The sequence below is a fragment of the Neolamprologus multifasciatus genome, chromosome 23 (assembly GCF_963576455.1).
Source record: "Neolamprologus multifasciatus chromosome 23, fNeoMul1.2, whole genome shotgun sequence".
Taxonomy (NCBI): Eukaryota; Metazoa; Chordata; class Actinopteri; order Cichliformes; family Cichlidae; genus Neolamprologus; species Neolamprologus multifasciatus.
The window spans coordinates 3,607,422-3,627,362 of record NC_140460.1 but is presented as its reverse complement, the minus strand read 5'-3'; the positions used below and the strand labels follow the sequence as shown (position 1 = coordinate 3,627,362).

At 41.5% G+C, this 19,941-nt stretch overlaps 1 protein-coding gene across 4 annotated transcripts; it reads right to left on the bottom strand.

Annotated features, from left to right (window-relative positions):
- On the bottom strand, positions 1–16,059 carry mier2 (mesoderm induction early response 1, family member 2). 4 transcript variants are annotated; one of them, XM_085152401.1, is made up of 13 exons: positions 15,976–16,059; positions 14,651–14,822; positions 13,248–13,361; positions 12,950–13,058; positions 12,173–12,252; positions 11,193–11,262; positions 10,093–10,238; positions 9,510–9,591; positions 6,759–6,853; positions 6,533–6,663; positions 4,903–5,045; positions 4,205–4,305; positions 2,721–2,850 (listed from the first exon to the last, which is right to left on the bottom strand). In XM_085152401.1, exons 2-12 carry the CDS (start codon positions 14,795–14,797, stop codon positions 4,250–4,252), a joined length of 1,173 nt encoding a protein of 390 aa, XP_085008527.1. In that variant the 5' UTR covers positions 14,798–14,822; positions 15,976–16,059; the 3' UTR covers positions 2,721–2,850; positions 4,205–4,249. The 4 variants fall into 4 exon arrangements, with proteins under 4 accessions (XP_085008524.1, XP_085008526.1, XP_085008525.1 ...); XM_085152398.1 differs by lacking the exon at positions 4,205–4,305 and having other exon boundaries at positions 1–2,850; XM_085152400.1 differs by lacking the exon at positions 4,205–4,305 and having other exon boundaries at positions 1–2,850; positions 6,759–6,850.
- Positions 16,060–19,941: the final 3,882 nt, after the last annotated feature.

Below are 19,941 nucleotides of genomic sequence, written 5' to 3'. Positions count from 1 at the left end.
TTTGTTCATCTTCTGGATTCTTTGTTGCTTTATTTGAAGTGCCCTTTGGATGGGATATACATAGAAAATTAAAAAACAAAACAACCTCCAAGGCACTAGCTGGAAGGCAACACATGTAATATCAATATTCTTACAGCAAGGTCACATTTAATCTATAAAACTGAAGTTTTTAATTTTTTTTTTAAATATTTTATTAAAACATTTAATTTATTATATTAAAAACAGACAAAACGGCAACAAAAATCGTGACTTTTTTAATTACTCAGCGTGTTGGCTTCAATGTTTGACAGTCCTCTCAGCTGCTCCTTGTTGCTCTGCCTTTCTCTTTAAAATACTCTAATGGTGTTCTGTTGGATTCAGTCTCAGTTTAAACTATTTTCTTCCTATGGTACTTTTGGCAGTGACAATCTTTTTTGAAAATTCTGGAGACATCTTGTCAACCAGTAATTTATCTAAAGACATTTATCAAGATATCAAGAAACATTCCCCCAACACTTCATCCAGCCACAGGTCATCACAGTCCCACCTCCCTGCCTCACTGCTGGGACTGTATTCACTGTGGTGGTCTTGGCCCAGCTCATGCTAAACATGCTGGAACAAATCTAGGGAAAACAAATTCATCCGTCATCTGACTAAGAAATCTGCTCCCAATAAGCATCAGGCTTCTTCTCATGTTTCTAACAGTTTAGTGCTGGAGAGAGACTTCCTGTTCGTTGTGGTGAACGTCATCTAAAACACGTGGTTGTGTTTTCTTCAAGAGCTAGACCGTGCTAGAGAACAGCTACTGTGGTTTGATCTACTTCTTCTGATTATTTATGCATCTGTTCTTTTGCTGATAGACACCCATAAATAAATAAACTGTACGTTCTGATGCTCATGTTAATGGATCCAGGCTAACAGGAGATCAGAGGACTTGTTTTGGTTTCAGTAATCAGATTTTCTGACTTGTCGCTGATCTTTTTGTTGTGGTCAGAAGTTTACATACATCATGGGTATGAACTCTACCAAATCTGCCAAGAAGAGGGGAGAAATTTACAGCTGGAAATGTCAGTTACTAACGTGTCTGGTTCAGCTGCAGGTCGATAAAGGAAATTTAACCAAATGTATAAATTTGAAAAGCTCTATGTACATTTTTGACATTGTGCGGATTAGTGAAGATCCAAAATAAATTCAAACACAATTCATGTTTGTAAAGTCATTAAAGATGACTCCCCAGAAACTGAACAGGTCAAAGAAATAATTAAAAGCCCCAGATTTCAATGACATTCATGCACATGATGACTCGTGTGTGAGCTTCTGACCACAACTGCATTTGTTTGTTTTTGTGCTTATGTGTATTTTATGTTTTATGTGGTGGAAATATTTCACTCGTGAACCGTTTTATATTTCAGTGATATTGCACACGGGTATTCTCACTTCTGTATATGGCAGCTTAGCACGTAAAGTTTTATATTTCAGTCATTTTTAAGCCCATTATATGAAACAGGCTCGTCATGGTAGCAGTTATTCATCATACGAGAAATGGTGTTCGTGACTGATGACAAAACCCTGCACCTTTATAAATCTATATACATTTTCAGCGGTGGGAAAAAAAAGAGGAAAATTTCCACAGAAGCAAAAAGAAAGGAAATTAAAAAAGAAATAAAATGCAATAAAACAGGAAATTATTGCGCCCCATTAGGCTCCTACATTGCTGCATATTCAAATCAACCGTAGAACTTTTTTCCTTTAAGGTGTTCATATTGTTTTTAAATCTTAAGAAAGATGAACTTTTGTGTAGAATAAAGACAAAGCAGAGATGTAGGGCCAAGAAAGGAGAAAACATTTTAAGTTAATGTTTAAATAAACTATTCTATGTTGTATAAGTGGACAGATTTTACTCTGTAGTCAGACCCCCCCACCCCCCTATTACATCAGGTGAGGTACTGTCCAATAGCAGATCTGAAATAGCTGCAGCAGTGAAAATGCTGACTGATATGAAGAGCATAAAAACAGTCATGTTGTCTGTATTCACGGGAAGAATCTGGGGGGAAAAACCAAATCTGAGCAGCAGTCAAATTAGTCTGTTCTGATAAATAAGAAAACAAAGCAGCAGTGGTCAACATTGTCAATAATCAATTTCAGGAATAATGGACAGCAGCACATAATCAATGCCTGAAAGTAGTGATTAACACAGTCATCATTCCACAATGGGCGTAGGATTCGAGCGCCTCCGTTTAAGAAGAGGCACACGAGTCACCTGCTAACAGGTAATAGGTCCATCTGTTTTCAAGCAAGTTGCATTAACGCACTTTTTGTCCTCTCGTTTCTTTTTCACCCCGCTGTAAAAGATCACCACCAACCAAAAACACACAGGGCAAATTACACAGAGTACCGCTTCGATATCTCCGTGTCCCCTTCACTGTGTGAGAGAGCGAGGATGCTGGACGGGTGAGGGGTGAAGCAAACTGCCGAATGCCTGGAAGTGTGACGGGAGGACAGCGGTTGAGGACGATGAAGAGGACGGCAGGCTAAATTCCACCTGCAGCATGTGGGAAGCGCTGGCCCCACCGCTCACCGTGCCACAGTCAGGGCCCTCAGAAAGTAAATGTTCGCCACGCATGTGGAGCTGAAAGAAACAAGAGTTTGGGAGCCCGTGGTTGTCGTGGAGGGCCGGAGAGTTCCCGCAGGCCCACTGGGAGGTCTCAGCAAAGAGCTGAGACTGGAGCTGGACTGGAGCTGAAGGACAACAACTATCTGAGCCAGATTCCTGCAGGCCGTCTATGGGCGGGAGAGAGAAAGGACATCCGAACAGCTGCTGAGGACACTCGTCGCCGCACAGCTCTGACAAGCCCATCACCAGCTCACCATCTGGACAGACGTATAGAAATTCACAGGACGACAGATTAATAAAACCTCCATTACTGTTGTCATATATTCTAGGGTGTATGTTTGATGTCTATGGTTACAAAGGCATCTGAGGAGCGCTTTTGTGCTCTTCTAGCGTACCTATTTCTACTACAGAGTACCCAGCAAACATTTAAACGGCTGGCGGTCTTTTCTCGAACGATAGTCATAGTTCCAGAATGAAAGCTGAACCGATATCAAGAATGTTACCTTCACATCAGCACCAACTTCCTAATATAAACGAGGTTCTTGTCGAACGTCCTTGTTAGATTTTCAAGCACGAGAAAGTTTGTGTTTAAAAATTCTGTTTTACTGTCTATTTATTAAATTCTCTCAAGAAACGCATGAGAAGAAAAGAAGAAACCTTAGTGGTGACTCAAACTCGTGACCTCACGCTTTCAGGTCGAGCTAACCGAACTTTATGTTTGAATGAAGCATCCCTGAGTTTATGACGCCGACGTCGCAGACAGAGAGGGAATAATTGTCCGATGTGCTAAATTCACCAACAAAAAAACTAAAAGAAATTCAGATTTACGAAACTGAAAACAACTTAAAAGTGTTGTTTATTTAAAACATTTAAAAAGATTCCCGGAGCACGACTCTGTGAGTACGTGACGATGTAAAATCCACGGAAATATTCATGTGGATATCTGGTCACAACCACATATTAGTTGTGAAAAAATAATGAATAAATAATAAAAACGGCTATCATTCCATCTTTGCAATAACTTTATATTCATTTCTCACTGTTTAAGAGACGAGCCGACGTCCCTTTTGTTCTATGCGGAAACAACATCTACATCCATCGCTCTACATCGGCGTCGTACCCCGACCTGTCCTGACCAGGGATGTGTTTGAACCATGTTTGCTGGGTAATCTCCTCAAACATCCTCCTCATATGAGGAGATTATTAACTATCTGAAATATCTACACAACTCTGTTTACTGCATGTTTTATACTGTGAATTCTACACATGCCGTTCTGTGTATATCAGCGAGCCACTGCAATAAATGCATTTTTAACCGTAGAAGTTTTGCAACACTGATTTTGAAGTTTATTTTAATACAGCCGTCTTATTTTGAAAAGATGTGAAAAACTGTATTTGGAAAAAACAAAGAAAAAAAAGCAAAAAGCAATATTTGAAATAACATCTCCAACATTACTCAGACACTATTTGCAAATGCGCTAATTATTACACAGCCAGAGGAGGCTGTTTACATTAGACCCGTTTCTTTCCTTTCTCATTAAACTCTATTTATTTGTCTGATTATTTCCCGGTGACCACATTATTTTCGTTTTCCGTACTCATCCTCTTTACCTGCAGGCTGCTCAACCTGCTGTCTGTGGCCTGAGTGGACTGAGGTCATGGCTTTAAGAGAAAACGGGGAGTTCGTCTGCGCCTGGGGCGGCCCTCTTCTTCTGGAGCGCCATCAACATGCACAACATGCCCAAGCGCGCACACACAGACACACGCGCACACGTGCATACATGCGAGCAAAAACACAACACAAAACAAATGTATACCATGAAAATATCGGGGAAAACAAAGGAAGGGAGACATAAAATGTTTCATATGAGACAGGGATAATAAATATGTCAAAATAAACAGGAAGATTATATAAACAAACAGGAAATCAATGGAGCCCATGTATAACATGACTGAAAGATGATTTGGCATGTATGTTTCACATGGCATGTAAATGGTTTATGCACAAAAAGATGGGTAAACATAGATAGCTTCAGTTTTATCAGACACTGAAACTTTAATGTGGCAAACTTTTCTGTTTATCTACTTTTTCTTTTGTGAAGAAGAAGAAGAAGCTTTTACTTTGAACTTAAGGCCACAGTTAATAACACTTTAGACTGAAGCCTTTGCTTCACTATTATTTGAATATTATTGTAGTTCTCTGTAAGAAAGGACATTTTGTGTGGCGAGAGCTCACCAAAGTAAATATAAAGAGCTTCCATCTGAGCCATCATGTCAGGTGTTTTTATGAGGCAACCTCTGGTTTTTACCTTGTTTGTCCTGGTCCAGGTTCGACTGTGGAGGTAACGGGGACTCCAGCTGCCCTGTGCCCATGGAGCTGTGAGACAACAACCTCGTGGAACTGTTGTTTCCCTCGAGTTCCACAACCTCCCCATCCTGGTCTCCATCCTCCCTGCAACACACAGCAGAACTACTTCCAGCTCTGATAAATTATGTGTTTGCTACCTACAGAGCTCACAGTTTTCACTCAGACAGTAGTTGTTGTAAAATATGTTCATATAACTTGGATTAACCAGCTCTTTGCAGACCACCAGCATATTTAGACGTCCTTTGAGTTGAGAGACTTTAACAGATAGTTCACAAAAACTTTATTTGCTTACAGATCAAGTGAGGTGGAATTTGTCAAAATGCTGTTAAAGTGAAGCAAAAACGTGGGAATGAAGAATTAGGCCCTTCCAGGTTCCAGTTGTAATAGGTCATCTGGTGTAACCTGATGTAGTTTTAGTGTAGACTTTTTACTTACTTGTACTACATTTATTTAATTTATTCGGTGGACTGGAGAAAGAGCGTAACAATGGTTTAACCTAATAACGCACTAAAAGCGCGCATCAATTTGGAAGTTAGGTCAACAATTTTTATTTATCATGTTCTTAAAAATTCTGCAACATCTAGACCAGTTTAATCTAAAACTGAGCGAGCCAAGAGATCATCAATACCATCAGGATCATCAGGATCATCAGTAATCTACAGAATATTAAGGAGGCCGTGTCTCATGAAAATACTGCCCAATGGAAGCATGTAAAAATTAAAAAGTAAGGGATTTAGAATTGATCCTTGAGCTACCTGACAGGTCTCACGCTTAGAAAGTAGACCTCACTGAAGTCCAAAGCCTATCTGGCAATTTTACAGGAAGTGATTCTAGACATGTACCAAAGTGTAAATTAGCACTTCCTTTACCCGAACTCTACCTCTTTATCAAGTGTCATGAAAATGAGCTTCATAGTTTTTCTATGATTCTGTTATGAGACAGAATCATACATACAGTCAGTGCGCCCCAGGGTGGCTGTGGCTACAATGTAGCTGCCATCACCAGTGTGTGAATGGGTGGATGACTGGTTGTGTAAAGCGCTTTGGGGTCCTTAGGGACTAGTAAAGCGCTATACAAATACAGGCCATTTACCATTTTTACCATTTAGAAAAACAAAATACCAAAATTTTTGCAGGTATCACAAAAAACCCCAAAATCTTAAAGCTACTTTCAGCTACTCTGGAGAGCATGTTTGATATGGCAGCGTTTGGAAGTACTTCCTGACACATTCCTAAAAGCAGGTATCCCCTTCAAGGCTGTCTCCTTGTGCAACACTTTAACACTTCAGAACTGCTCTCTGTAAAGTCCCACTCGGATCACTTGCTTCTGTAGTCCAAACTGTTTCCATTTAGATTTCATTGTGGGGTACAGGACAAATTCACAAAGAGGTTTGAGTGAATTTGTTGTCCATAATTAAGATGCAAGTGGACAGATGGGAGCAGCCGGGAGCAGTGCAGTGCTCCACAAGGAGACAAAATTATTTCTTGCTTTTTATGTGCCGTTCTTTCTAATTGCACCTTTTATCTAAAAGACTCTGGTTATCTTCAGATTAGTGTCCCAGCAACACTCACATGCTCCCTGATTGCAGGCTGTACTTCTTGCGGCTCAGCCTGGTAGCCTGCTGAGTAAAGTACTTGTGACGCTCAGACTTCTTCCACATGTAGTAATACTCCACACACTCGCCCACTGAGCGTGTTCGTACCTGTGGATAAGAAGAGGTTGTTTTTGCATTAGCGGTAAATAGTCAACATTTTTAAATAAGCATATCAGGTAGCAGGTCATCCTCTGGGTGCTCACCTTATTTGCCTGAATGAGGTGGAAGTTTTTCCCATAAACTCGATACCCATGCTCAAAGTTCCTGCACTCCTCCTCGCTCCAGGAGCAGAGCTCTTCTAAAGACAGCGGACATCAAAAATACGTTTATAAAGCTACATAATAATTTTACATTTTTACATAATTGTAATTACAATCACATAAACTAAATACAACAGAAAAACTGAAATGAAAAGTGACACTCTTAATATCATAATCTGTTAATCTTGCTTTCCTGTTTCTAGCATAATAAAACAGTACTGGACTTAAACTGAAGACTCATTTCTGATTTGAAGGTCATGAGGTCACATCAGTGATGTAACCCATATCAACTACTCCCTGTCACATGACCCACGTCAGCTGATTTGAGGTCACTCTCCTGATTGGCTCCTTCCACGTCGCGGCAACTCTGAAAACCGGCTGTGGAGGGATACTTCCGGGTTCGACTCCTGCTGTGGCTGTAAGCTTATGGCGTTTAGAACGGCATTGGAAAACAAGGCGTTTTCTCCCCTCAATTCATCTATAAACTCATTTCACCTCAGCGGTAAGTGTCCTTAATATCTACCAAAAACAACCTTTTGGTTGTCAGTAAGCAGTCGATCGTTTTCGCGATTAAAAAATGACTTTGTTCGGCGGCGTTCAAACCGCGAGCAGAACTCCAGTTCAAAAACCGCTGCTTTTGAACTCTTTTCAAACTCTTATTTTTGGCACAAGATATTGCAGTTTTTGGTCTCATCATTCACACCATCTAGGCTCCATAAAGACCTACTTCTTCTGCGCGTCAGTCAGTAAACTCATCCATTGCAATAAAACTAGTCCTTAAATAACTTTGCGTTACAGTGAGTTATTCCTTCTCTGCAGTGATGAAGTTGGCAGCTATAGTTCCACCGAAATGGTAATGAAACGTCATACTTTGCACCGGAAAAGAACTACACTGGCCTTGGGTTGTTGAATAGCCCTGCATTTCTCTCTTTTATTAAGAATACCATTGATTTTTCATTGACACTGGTATGCTGTTACTGCAGATCTAATTCTAACACAGGCTTTATTGAGAAGACCAGGGGAGGCTGACTTTCAACGACTGCCCTTTTTTCATACTTGAAAATGTTGTGGTAACACAACTATTTACACATCTACAGACCAATCAGTTCTTTTCCCTGAAACAATTTGGCTTTAGACCAAAATATTCTGCAGAAATAGCAACCTGTTATTTTACTAACAGTATTAAGGGCTTTTTTGGTGGCAGTTTTGTGGAGGTGGAATACACACGAACTTTTGAGGGTCTTGTTATTCTTGATCTAAAAAACGCATTTGACACTGTCAACCATGATATACCCAAATGTGCAGTGTGTGATGGATGAACGAGAAAGAAAAATAGTGAAACTATTGAAAAACAGAATGGGCATTCCCCAAGGACTGCTACTTGTTCCAATGCTTTGCACTCTGTTTATCAGTGATTTGCCTGCAAGCTACCCAGAGGCTGATGATAACATTTTACATTTTTAATAATAATTTATAATAGTAATAATAATGGATTGCATTTATATAGCGCTTTTCGGGACCCCTCAAAGCGCTTTACAATACCACTACTCATTCTCTCTCACATTCACACACTGGTGAAGGCAGCTACAGTTGTAGCCACAGCTGCCCTGGGGCAGACTGACAGAGGCGAGGCTGCCATATCGCGCCATCGGCCCCTCTGGCCAACACTAGTAGGCGGTAGGTGAAGTGTGTTGCCCAAGGACACAACGACCGAGACTGTCCGAGCCGGGGCTCGAACTGGCAACCTTCTGATTACAAGACAAACACCCAACTCTTAATTTGAGATCCGCAACTCAAATTTGATAAACATGAAACAAATTCAAAGACTGTTAAGACCAATCTGAGCGTTTTCAATCTTATTCAACACTAGATGAACTTTGCGGCAGCCCAGCTGTTTATGCATTCTTTCATATTTTCGCAATTTGTGATATTTTATGACAGTATGGGTCTAAGTATCACCATCTACAGCTAAGCACCTTGTATCTTTATATAAACAGACTCTAAATAATGAATTTGAAAAAATACAGTCCACTTAGTTTTGATGGTTTCATTCATATCTTTTGTGTTAAAGTTTTTAAATGCAGACTGGCCGCATACATCGAGATGCATAAGACGGTGACGGCAGTCACTAGGACCATGTTGGACAAATTTGGACAATCAGCATTCTCCATAATGACCTGTCACCTATTCAGGAAGCATGTCCTGTCAGGCCTCCTGAAATCAAATTAATTATAGATATTGAATCTTATTAAAAGTAAAATTTTGGTTAATGGCAAATAAGAATCATTTGTTAATTTCTGTATCATTTTATGTGCATTTTATTACATTTATGTTTTCCCCAGTTATGTCTATTTATTGACTTGTATCTATATTGTATAGTATGGTAACGGTTTTATGTAACTAAATATGATAAAATGTTGTGTGTTGTGTTTATAAATGCCTAACTAGGGTCAACGGTTAAAAATAGGCCAGTTTCATGTCTGGGAATTCCTCAGTTAAGTTTTGCCCTTATTAATGGATTAAAAAATTGTATAAAATACTGTAACTGCAAAAACCTGTGACATATGAATGCAATGATTTTCTGATGACTTTAAATTTACATACTATCAATCATTATTACAAACTTATTCTGGGTTGTTCACAAAGGTGTAAAATGCCCAGTTGGGGAAATTAGGAACACAGGATAGTTCTTACCACTGAATACTTTCACGTTGAAACGAAATCGCCTCAGTGCTTCTTCGACGTTAAAGTTGCATTTCACTAACTCGTACAGTGCCTGAAGGTTTAGAGGGAACACAAAAACTGTCACTCAGTGAAGACTTACCTCTCGGTTTAAGGCAAGTTAAAGAAAACAAGAACTCTTGATTATGGACATAAAGGCTGACCATGTTTAGCCATGGTCCACTATGAGTTCAGGTAATGCAGACTAAACGAGACAAGTAGAAGAAGTCTTCTGAAACGTCTTAAGGAGATTGGGATGAGGTTAGTAATCCAGACATCTGAATAACAAGACAAAAGTAAAATCTTCAAGTACACAGATCTAATAATACATGGACTTCTTTTTATCCAGCTGTTTGTTTCTTTCAGCGTGTACAGAAGGCACATTTATTATATTTGACCACAGCTAAAAACTTGGTTAAGATGAGTCATTCGCCTTTGTGTGGGGGGCAGTTGCGACATTGCCATGAAGGAAGAGTACTTCGTTACTGAAGAGGGGCGCTTACTACAGACTAGCTTAAACAAACAAAAGTAGCCAGCAGTGTTTGCTGAGATGTACCTGTTCATTGTCTTGGACAATGACCTCCTCGGTTCCTACTGCCTCCTCCTGGCCACGGGGTCTTTGTGCATTCAGCAAGAACTCTTCCACTTCATGCACTGGCAGAACCTCTGGCCTCCACAACAACTGGTCTTCGGTGCTGTAAGCTAGAGGGTGACAGGCAGAGTTTCTCAGACATTTACTTTGTATCGTGTTTGTGTTCGCACTGTGCTTTACATTATGGACTTGAATACACCTCGGTTTTTCTCAGCCTCAGCTCCTCTCTTTCACACTCACTCTCTCTTTCATGCATCAACATGCTTTGAAAGGCAGTCTTGCCGAGCACAATGAGGTTGATGTATTTTTTTGTGGATGTATTTGGGCGGTTTTTTAGAAGCAGTGACAAATTGTCCTCCCACATTCCTTATAGATTTGTTAATAATGTAACAGCAATTTTTAATGAAGGCAGCACGACCACACTCTGCACACTGAGCTGAGTCCAACAGAACTGTGCTGGACCTGCATCTTGAAGCAGGTCACAGCACAATACACATCAATCACACCAACTCTGGGGAGTCAAAAGTGCTTGGACACAGTACTAAACATGTAATCCCCTCTTCCATTAGTACCTCATCCGATCAATTCGCCACGGTTCACCACAGTTTTCAGGACTTTCCATTAGATCATTCCTAAAAAACGTACCAGGCACAAGGTACACATGCTTGGCCGGGGTTCCAAGTGATCTGAGCAGATACTAAAATGTGACATCGTCAGACTGCATGCCACCGATTGGCTGGTCAGCGGTGTCACTTAATGAGTCAAGAGAGTCTCATTCACAAAAATCAAGATCGCCATTTTTGAAACCCGGCAACGAGGGAAATGTCTACGGAAAACAACACTGTGGTCCCCGAGTGTGATGAAAAGCCACAGACTGAGCAACAGGTCTACTTCCGAGTCGAGTCCTGGCGAGTCAATCTGAGTAGGTTCTAATAGAAAAGGGGTTTTAGATTGATTTGGTGATATATATATATATATATATATATATATATATATATATATATATATATATATATTTATATATATCAGAACAACTGTCAAAAAAGACATTTTCAGTTGCTTACCTCTCTCCTGGTAGGTGTACGGGCTGATTGGAGGGATTTTTGCCTGATACATGGAGCCAACCATGATTTCCTAAACAGGAAATCCGAACATGAATAGTCATAATTGTGAAACGTGTGATCATGCCTATAAAAGCTGAAATTTTATTTTAAAATGTACACATGAGAGTGTTCTTTGTATAGACCTACAACCATGAGAAACACAGGCCTGTCCAAAACAGCTGTTACATTTAGAAAGCTGAGCTTCTGCGGTTTTAGAACTTGGGAGATTTTGTTCCTATTAAGTCTGTGAAGGTTCTCAGTCATCCAGGTCATCGTAGTCAAAGGAGCTTGCAAAGAAAAGCGTCTGGACTTCTTTAAGTTGCTTGAAGACGTTTCACCTCTCATCCGAGAAGCTTCAGAAGTTTGAGGATCATCGGGGGGTCCTTTTGTCCCTCTGTGGGGGGATACTCCCACTAGGTTTAAATCTGGGACTCCACATTATTTGACCTTAGAACTGAAGAAGCTTCTCTGATGAAGGTGAAACGACTTCAAGCAACTTAAAGAAGTCCAGACGCTTTTCTTTGCAAGCTCCTTTGACTTGTTCCTATTAACCATTTCTCTGGCTTATATGAATTTGAATTTTCTTAAGTAGAGCATTTTTGGCCAGCCCATTAAAAGCATCGTGGTTCTGTTGAAATTAGGTCTCAGCTCAGTAGCCTAACTTTGAATTATAATTAGTGCCGGAGCAGGAAAAAGTGTCATGTTTATATAAATGTAACCAAAGCCTAGTGTGTATTCAGCTTTTGATTGCACTGATCTAAAGAACCATTACCAAAGGGTTGATAATCCATATTTTATTGCTGCCTAACTGTCTTGCTATTGGCATTTTATCTGATTTGCTTTCCCATAAAGACAACTTGCAACGTAATGTGTCTCCCTTAAACTTAAAGTTGATTGAGAGTCACTTAGTCAAAAGAAGATTATTATGCTCAGTAACCCACCTTTTGCTCTTCATTGGATGGAATAGAGACATCATCAGAGTCTTCATCTGATGAACTGACCAATGTGTCTTTGTCTCCACCTAAAACACGTGAAATATTAGTGAAAGATCAGGAGAACGTTCAAATAACGCCACGAGATTTTCCATGCCGTCTTAAAAGCCAAATCTTTCTGCCGATTAATAAAGGAAATTTTAAGCATCTTTGAAACCACAATCCTTTATAGTCATGATAAAAAATTAAATGACATCTAACTCAGTATGAACCACAATTCAGTATAAAGCAGAACTCGCACAAAAAGTACCCTATCAATGAGCAAAGTGGCCCCTCCTCTTTTTAACCTGTTCAGTCTGTGCACCATAAACAACGCTAAAGCTGTATACCTGCTGTACATTTGGTTTTCATGTTTTATAGAGTCAGCACCTTTCAAATAGAATCACTATCTGGATATGACTGTTTCAATATATTAAAACTCCTGTAGTTTGAAACATCTCTCTGCTTTTGATTTAATGGTGTCATATGAAGAGTGACACATATATGCTATCAGACAGGAACATCTCATAGCAACTTCCACAGAGCTGTATAAAATCAATGCTTATTATGAGTGCATTTCCCTAGGATCACAAACCCTGACAGGTTGTGTTATTTGAAATGTCATCAAAGCACCAGAAACTCGATTCGATTCGATTTCAAACTGCGAACCTTTCTTTAGCTCAGAGAATTTCAGCGTGTTTTAGCGTTATATGAAAATGTGTTAATGCGTGTCTCCCTGGGTGTTACCTTGGATGCGGCGAAGCAGATCCGAGGTGTTTGAGGTGACTGAGGGGGTGAGATCGTCGGCTAATGATTCTTCCTGCTCCCCAGGGAAGAGATCCTCAGTTATCTGATCCTAAACCAAACAAGAAAGAAAGACAAAAAAATAAAAACAAAAGACAGAACAGTAAAAATGTGATATTTTTGACTCATTCTCAAAAGTTCTTTGACTAATTCGACCAATCAAAATCTGTTTTGATGAATAAATGAAAGACAAATGAGGCCACAAATGAGGGTGTGTTCTGGTGCACCTCAGGTTGCATACCTTGTCCAGTGTCATGTCTGGCAAACTGGCAGCCATGTGACAGGTCTCCTTCTCTGGATCTGATACTGTATAGCCATAGAAAGCCAGCAGCTCCTCCAAGGGAAGCTCACTGGCCTACAAATAAGGCACACAGGGAGGCAGTGACAGGTGGAGGGGAGGTGATGGGGTATAAGAGGGAAAGAAACCACAGAAATGTATAAATAACACCCACATTTCTTGAAAATCATCTACATGTCTGTCAGTTTAGCTATCATTAAGCACACTTGACACTTTTCCCTGGTCTGTCCAAATAATGCCATCAGACTGATTGAGCAGTCTCCTTGTAAGATGCCTAAAACACCCCCAGAGTGTACTCAGTTTACTCAAAGTAATTGAACTGTTCTGTAAAAATGTCAGAGTCAACATCTGCACGTCCCATGTCATTTCCTGAACACGGTGTTCAGAATTTCAGCATTTTTAAAGGTAAAAATTAATATTTACTTTACATGTTATGACAACAGACGTAGAGATTATGAGAAAAGTAAATGGTTCTGTTAATTATTTAAATCATCTTCTTCTTTGACTGCTCCCTTTAGGAGTCGCCACAGTGGATGATCTGCCTCCATCGCACCCTATCCCTAGCATCCTCCTCTGTCACACCAACCCTCTGCATGTCTCACTGCATCTATGAATCTTCATATTTTCCTGCTGCCTGCCTTTCTCTCCTCTGCACATGTCAAAACATCTCAGCTTTGCCTCTAACTTTTTTCTCCAAACTGCTCGACCTGAATTGTCCCTCTAATGTACTCATTCCTAACTCCACCAGCTCGTTACCATCTTATAAACCTTTCTTTTCACTCTTCCTGCTACCCTTCTGTCACAAATCACCCCTGACACTCCTCTCCACCCACTCCACCCTGCCTGCGCTCTCTTCTACACCTCTCTTGTGCACTGTCTGATGCTTTGGATGGTTGATCTCAGGTATTAAAACTCATCAACTTCATATTTACTCCTCTGTTAAACTACAATTTAAAATAATTCTGTTGAAATGTTATATTGAAGGCAAATAATGGCCATAAAAAGGGGAGTTTATTAAGAGTTATCGATGCTGCTGGTTAGAGTAATTATTAAAATTCACATTCACTTGCAGTATGTTGATAGATTTTGGTCCTCAGACTGTTTTTCATTTTTATCAAAAAACGCTGCTGTTAAAATTTCTATGAACTAGTAACTGAATTATTTAAAAAGCAAATGTTACAAGACTTTAGAGTAACAAAACTGTACTGAACAATAATAGTCGATGCCATTACTGTCAGTGATGTAGTACACCCTGCAACTATAAGGTTCCCATAATCACAGGAAGCTGTTTTGCTGAATATTTTTGTGTTTATCACACATATAAACATAGCAGAACGCGATCATACAGTGTGGGATGGTGTCGCCATCTTCATCGAGCGAGGACTCTTCTCCTCCTCCAACTCCTCTAAGACCCGTAAAGACTTCTGCTTCTCCAGATGAGGGCCTTCATTGCTGTATCTCCTCCACTCTCCACTAGGCCACAAGCTCTGCATTCATGTTTAGATGATTATCACCCACCTACAAACATGCACATAGATAAAGACAGTATGTCTGTTATGTTGCATTCAAACTCATGTAAAATAGCACAGTACATGGTGCCGTGGCACTCGGTGCAAATGAACACACGAACAACACAGGATCAAATAGTGGCTGATCCTGGCTCATCCCATTACAGGTCAGCTGACTCCTCACTTTTCAAGGGCTCTTCTTTCAACTTATGAGACCTGCTGCTCTCCAGACTTAGGTGTTAAACTTAATAACAGATCGATCATAGCACTTGTGGGAAGTTTAAGCGCAATATAATGTAACTTTAAAGATATTTAAATGTCCAAGAGCTCATTGTGAATCGTCACCACAGGATGGTCGGTTTTGCTGTGATGCTACATTAACAAAAAAAAGCTTCACGGTGCTTTTCCTGATTCATCGACACGATTCCAGGCTAGGCTTTGGTCTGAACTAATCAGATACAATGTACGTACAGGATGAAGGCCACATAAAGAGTTTATAACCATAGTGGGAAACTTTGGGTAACACGCTTACAGCAGTAACCGTACAAGAATCTCGCCCAAACCTACTTCACATAAAGTCCCAGCGCTCTCTAAATTAGATTATAATCTACTTCTTACGACGCCAAAAGTCACCAAAAATCTCCCAACCCGTCGGTCGCTGTCTGACTGACCAGGGGCGCTTTCCTGCGACTTGGTGCTGAACGCCTCTTCCTCTCTCCGGCTCGCTACGAGTGGCAAGAAGGAAATAACTACTTCTCAATATTTCTGAAAGAGACGGTCGGAGTTTACCGCCGCCGAGTCGTGACATGTCTCCCAACTTTTTCACTAAACCCACTTCGCCGGCAAGGCACACCTGAAATAGTTCAGCACCCCCGTGTTAGACCCTACCGGGCTCCCTATTGTTTTCTACGGCTTTACTATCAAGGCTGAGGGAATGGCTCTTTAAAGCCAAGAACGCGGAGAGAGGCGATACGCTGGAGAGGTTCTCCATTTCTTCCGCCGCTTCCCAGTTAAATAGCCCCCGTAGCTCTCTTTCAGCAGTCGTTCACCAGCCGGCCAAACCCTCGGCAGTCTTGTGTATCGTACGGAGTGACAGAAGACTTAAATTCGGCCCAGCTTCTCTAACATTTGGGTCATTACATTTCTCGTTTTCGCTCACTTACCTCCGCCATTCCGTTTCTGCGCAAGCTGACTATTGCCCGGATGTTGTAGGTCTACTCTTCTCTGCTGCTCCGTTTATTGCCGCAACGATTCAGCAACAGCGGCTGCAGTGCAGCGTCGCACACAGTTACAATGACTTTTTTCAGTAGTTTAGTTCATTTTGTTTAAGTTTACAACTTGATGTTTTTTTTTTATCCTTCGTAGTTTTAAGTAATTTTTTTAAAATCGCCCCGAACCAACACTTTCGATATCATCTCTAAAAATTTTGTTTCACTGTAAGTAACAATTCTAAAAATATTACTAGAAAAAGAAAAGAGAAATTTATCGACTGATCAGTTCAATTATTCTTCGCGTTAAAACTTAATATAATAGTGACCCAATTTCTGCTCTTCTGCTATTAAATTAGTAAACAATAGTTTGGCACTGAACGCATCTTTAAGTTAAATGTAAATGCCCCCCTTTACCGACACGTCCACGTGCGATTGCTGGAAGACACTACGGTTTGTGCTGATTATGCGAGTGGAGGAGGGGACAGGACGTGGCCAAAGCAGATAAAGATTGCTTATATGGCTTTGTCCTCAGCCAGTGACTGCTCAAAGTTGTCAGCGATTATAGAAGCATATAATGCAGCTCTACGTGTTGTCACCATATTCTCTGACATGCCTTAACTAAACTTGAATATCAAGCAACGAAGGTGAGAATATTTAAAAAAGAAAAAGAAAAAGAAAAAAGAAGCAGTGGGAAAACAAAAAGTATCAACATTTAACTAAGAAGATTAAAAAGAACTTGTTAAATAATAATACTTAAATAATGAAGAATGTCTGCTTAGGATGGCATAGTATTTGCATAAATACTATTCAACGTCTTCAAAGTCTTGCGCCACCTCTTATCTCCTTACATTTTGCTTTCAAGGAGCCAGACTTTCTTGTAATTTTATAAAATGGTTTCTGAAGGTCTTTCAAAAAAATTTCTTTGGACATTGGTTGCTTTTTCAATTATTTTTAGTCCAGTTGTACCTGACCATTTCAAGACGAACCTTTTTCTTGTTCACCTTTGAATCACCAAAGCAGAGAAAGGCACCTAACTCATGAGACGAACCAGACAACTTTGCAAAGCCCTCATTTTAAATTGTGTCTTCAGGCACGTTGTTACTAACGGCTGAAACACATATAATCTGTTCCAATGTCTTTAGTTGAATCTGTGACGAATGCAAAAGATAACACGGGCACAAAATAATATTTCTGGACCATCAGAGTGCTTCCCAAAGAGCTATCAGCCAAAAATTGGTATACCTTGGTACAGAAACTTGGTGCAGTTTGTGTTTTACAACAGCTGGGCATGTGGAGAACAAAAGTAGAAGTGGGCTAAATGCTATCTACAGCAGATGAATAGTATCTGGAATTCATGTCCCTAAGAGATAGGAAGAAGACCTGACACAGGATCTGAGACATGCACCAGGCCCTTCAGTTGATCCAGAAGCTCATCTTAATGAGGGAAAAAGAGAAAAATTATACCACAGCTGAACTGAACATTGGTGGCAATAGGTCTCACGAAGTGGTGAATACAAATGTGACATTTGTGGTTCAAATTGTTGTCAGTATTTGCAGAGGAAGTCAGGAGAGAGGTACAGCAGTGAGTGTAAAGCATGGTGGAGGCTCTGTCATGGTGCATGGCTGCATTTCAGTCAGTGGGGTTGGGGATTTTGTCAAAAATTGATGGAATTTTGGACACATAAAAGTAGAGTCGAATTTTAATGCAACATGGAAAGCATCTGGAAAGCATCTGATTGGCAATGGCTGTGTGACAGGGTTCCCAAACACACGGCCAGTGCAGTAAAAGCACACATGGATACAAGAAGATACAATGGAGCCCTATAAGTCATGGAAATGAACTCCCCAGACCCCGTGTGTGGAATCATTTTGACACAGAGCAGAACAAAAAGCAGCCAAGATCCAAATAAGAGCTTTGAATGTCCTTCAAGAAGCCCAGAGAACTTTTCTTGAGACTCGGTTCTGGATCATTTTGACCCAGCTTTTTCTGTTTCTGTTTTGGTGTTTTTCTAAATTAGGATTTGTTTGGGGTTTTCAGTTGTGCTGATTTGATTTTGCATTAAGGGTTATTCTTGGTTTTGTTCTCTTTACGTTATTTCTTGTTCTGGCCTCTAGTTTAAGTCACTGTCTTCTCTGTTTTATGTGTTATATTCTTCCTGTTGAGCTCTCAGTGTCAAGTTTGCATCTTTGTGATTTGTTTCTTATTTCCTGTTTTATTTTGATAGTCCCAGTCCTATGTCAGTGTATTCAGTTTCACCTGCCCCTGTCTCGTTAGCCCTAATCTCTCCCAGCTGTGTCTCCCTCCTGTTTCCCATTCCCTGATTACTCGCCTGTGTATATAAGCCCTGTGTTTGCCTTTGCGCTCTGTCCTGTCGTACTTTCTCCATGCTGTGTGTTTGTCGTGTTCCTGTGTTTCAGGTCCTCTGTTCCGAGTTTTGTTTTCGTGAGAGTTATTTTCAAGGAGATTTTTCCAGCATTAAAGCTGCGTTTTGAGTTCCAGTCCTGTCTTTGTGAGTCCTGCATGTTGGGTCCCTTTTCCTGCCTGCCTGCCACACAGCCATGACAGAACGACGCGACCAGTACATGGACCCAGCAGAACTCGCCATATCTGATGAGCTTAAGGATGATATAATTAATTCAGTGAATAAATTATGTGACCTGTGGCTGAATCATCCAGAGGAGGAGTTTCAGCGTGCTGTAACCTACCGGCTACAGCGACTGGTTTCCGGTCTCCCCTGGCTTTTGGACTCGCTTCACCCACTCATACAGGAGGTTTTCCTTAATGAGCTTCATCTGCATTCCCCTGCTGCTACCACTTACTCACCCAGCTCGGAGAAGGATGTTTATGCCCGGCCTGTTGGATTTGGAGTTGCCCGGCTCACCGGAGCCATCACCAAGGAGGAAGTGACAGCTGCGCCGCCAGCGCGTCACCCCTCAGCCGGACTTCGCGATATCACTCACAGGCTGTGGTGAGTGAAAAAGACACTTTTTCTGTTGCTTTGGACCATGGGACTATTTATTCTGGGGCTATGTTTTTTGTATCAGCTGCCCAGCCTGAAGCGCGTTGAGCTGCCCGCTGCTCAGCTGTCCCCAGTTCAGTCTCCCGCTGCTCAGCTGTCCCCAGTTCAGTCTCCCGCTGCTCAGCTGTCCCCAGTTCAGTGTCCAGTGTCCTCCGCTGTCCCCAGTTCAGTGTCCAGTGTCCTCCGCTGTCCCCAGTTCAGTGTCCAGTGTCCTCCGCTGTCCCCAGTTCAGTGTCCAGTGTCCTCCGCTGTCCCCAGTTCAGTGTCCAGTGTCCTCCGCTGTCCCCAGTTCAGTGTCCAGTGTCCTCCGCTGTCCCCAGTTCAGTGTCCAGTGTCCTCCGCTACCTGTAGCTCATTCTTCAATTCTGTCAGCCACTCAGTCATCATCATCTCTATGCAGGGAGAAAATCTCATTCCCACGCTGAGTGTTTCTCATAACTTAGCTGCTTTAGGTACATTTATTTACTCCAGGGCCTCCCCAGAGGCTAGGTCTCAGTCCCCAGCTGATTCTGGAACCCTGAAGATTAAGCAGCCACCTGAGAACTGCACCGTGTCAACGCTGCCAGAACAAAGCCACTGTCCTGTGCAGCTCCAACCAGCTTTGTCCCTGCCAGAAGTCTCTGTGCCTGCTGGTCCTGTCTCGTCCCTGCCAGAGGTCTCCGTGCCTGCTGGTCCTGTCTCGTCCCTGCCAGAGGTCTCCGCGCCTGCTGGCCCTGAGCCTGTCTTCGCTGGAGGGTACGAGGAGCCGCTTCAGCCGTCCGTACTTGATTAAGGGTCGGAGGAATCGCTTCAGCACCTTGTGGCCGCTGACGGCTCTGAAACCAAGCTGCCACCTCCTGCGTCGCCTGCAGTGCCTTCATCAGGGGCTTCCACGCCATCGCCTGCAGCGCCACCACCC

What these genes read in the sequence shown, in the direction of transcription:
- mier2 (XM_085152398.1), bottom strand. Translation starts at nt 14,797, where the DNA reads ATGCAGAGCTTGTGGCCTAGTGGAGAGTGGAGGAGATACAGCAATGAA. An exon ending in TGGCGACACCATCCCACACT is followed by an intron (nt 13,362 to 14,650) that starts GTATGATCGCGT and finishes CCTTATTTGTAG; the next exon opens with GCCAGTGAGCTTCCCTTGGA. An exon ending in CAGACATGACACTGGACAAG is followed by an intron (nt 13,059 to 13,247) that starts GTATGCAACCTG and finishes TGTTTGGTTTAG; the next exon opens with GATCAGATAACTGAGGATCT.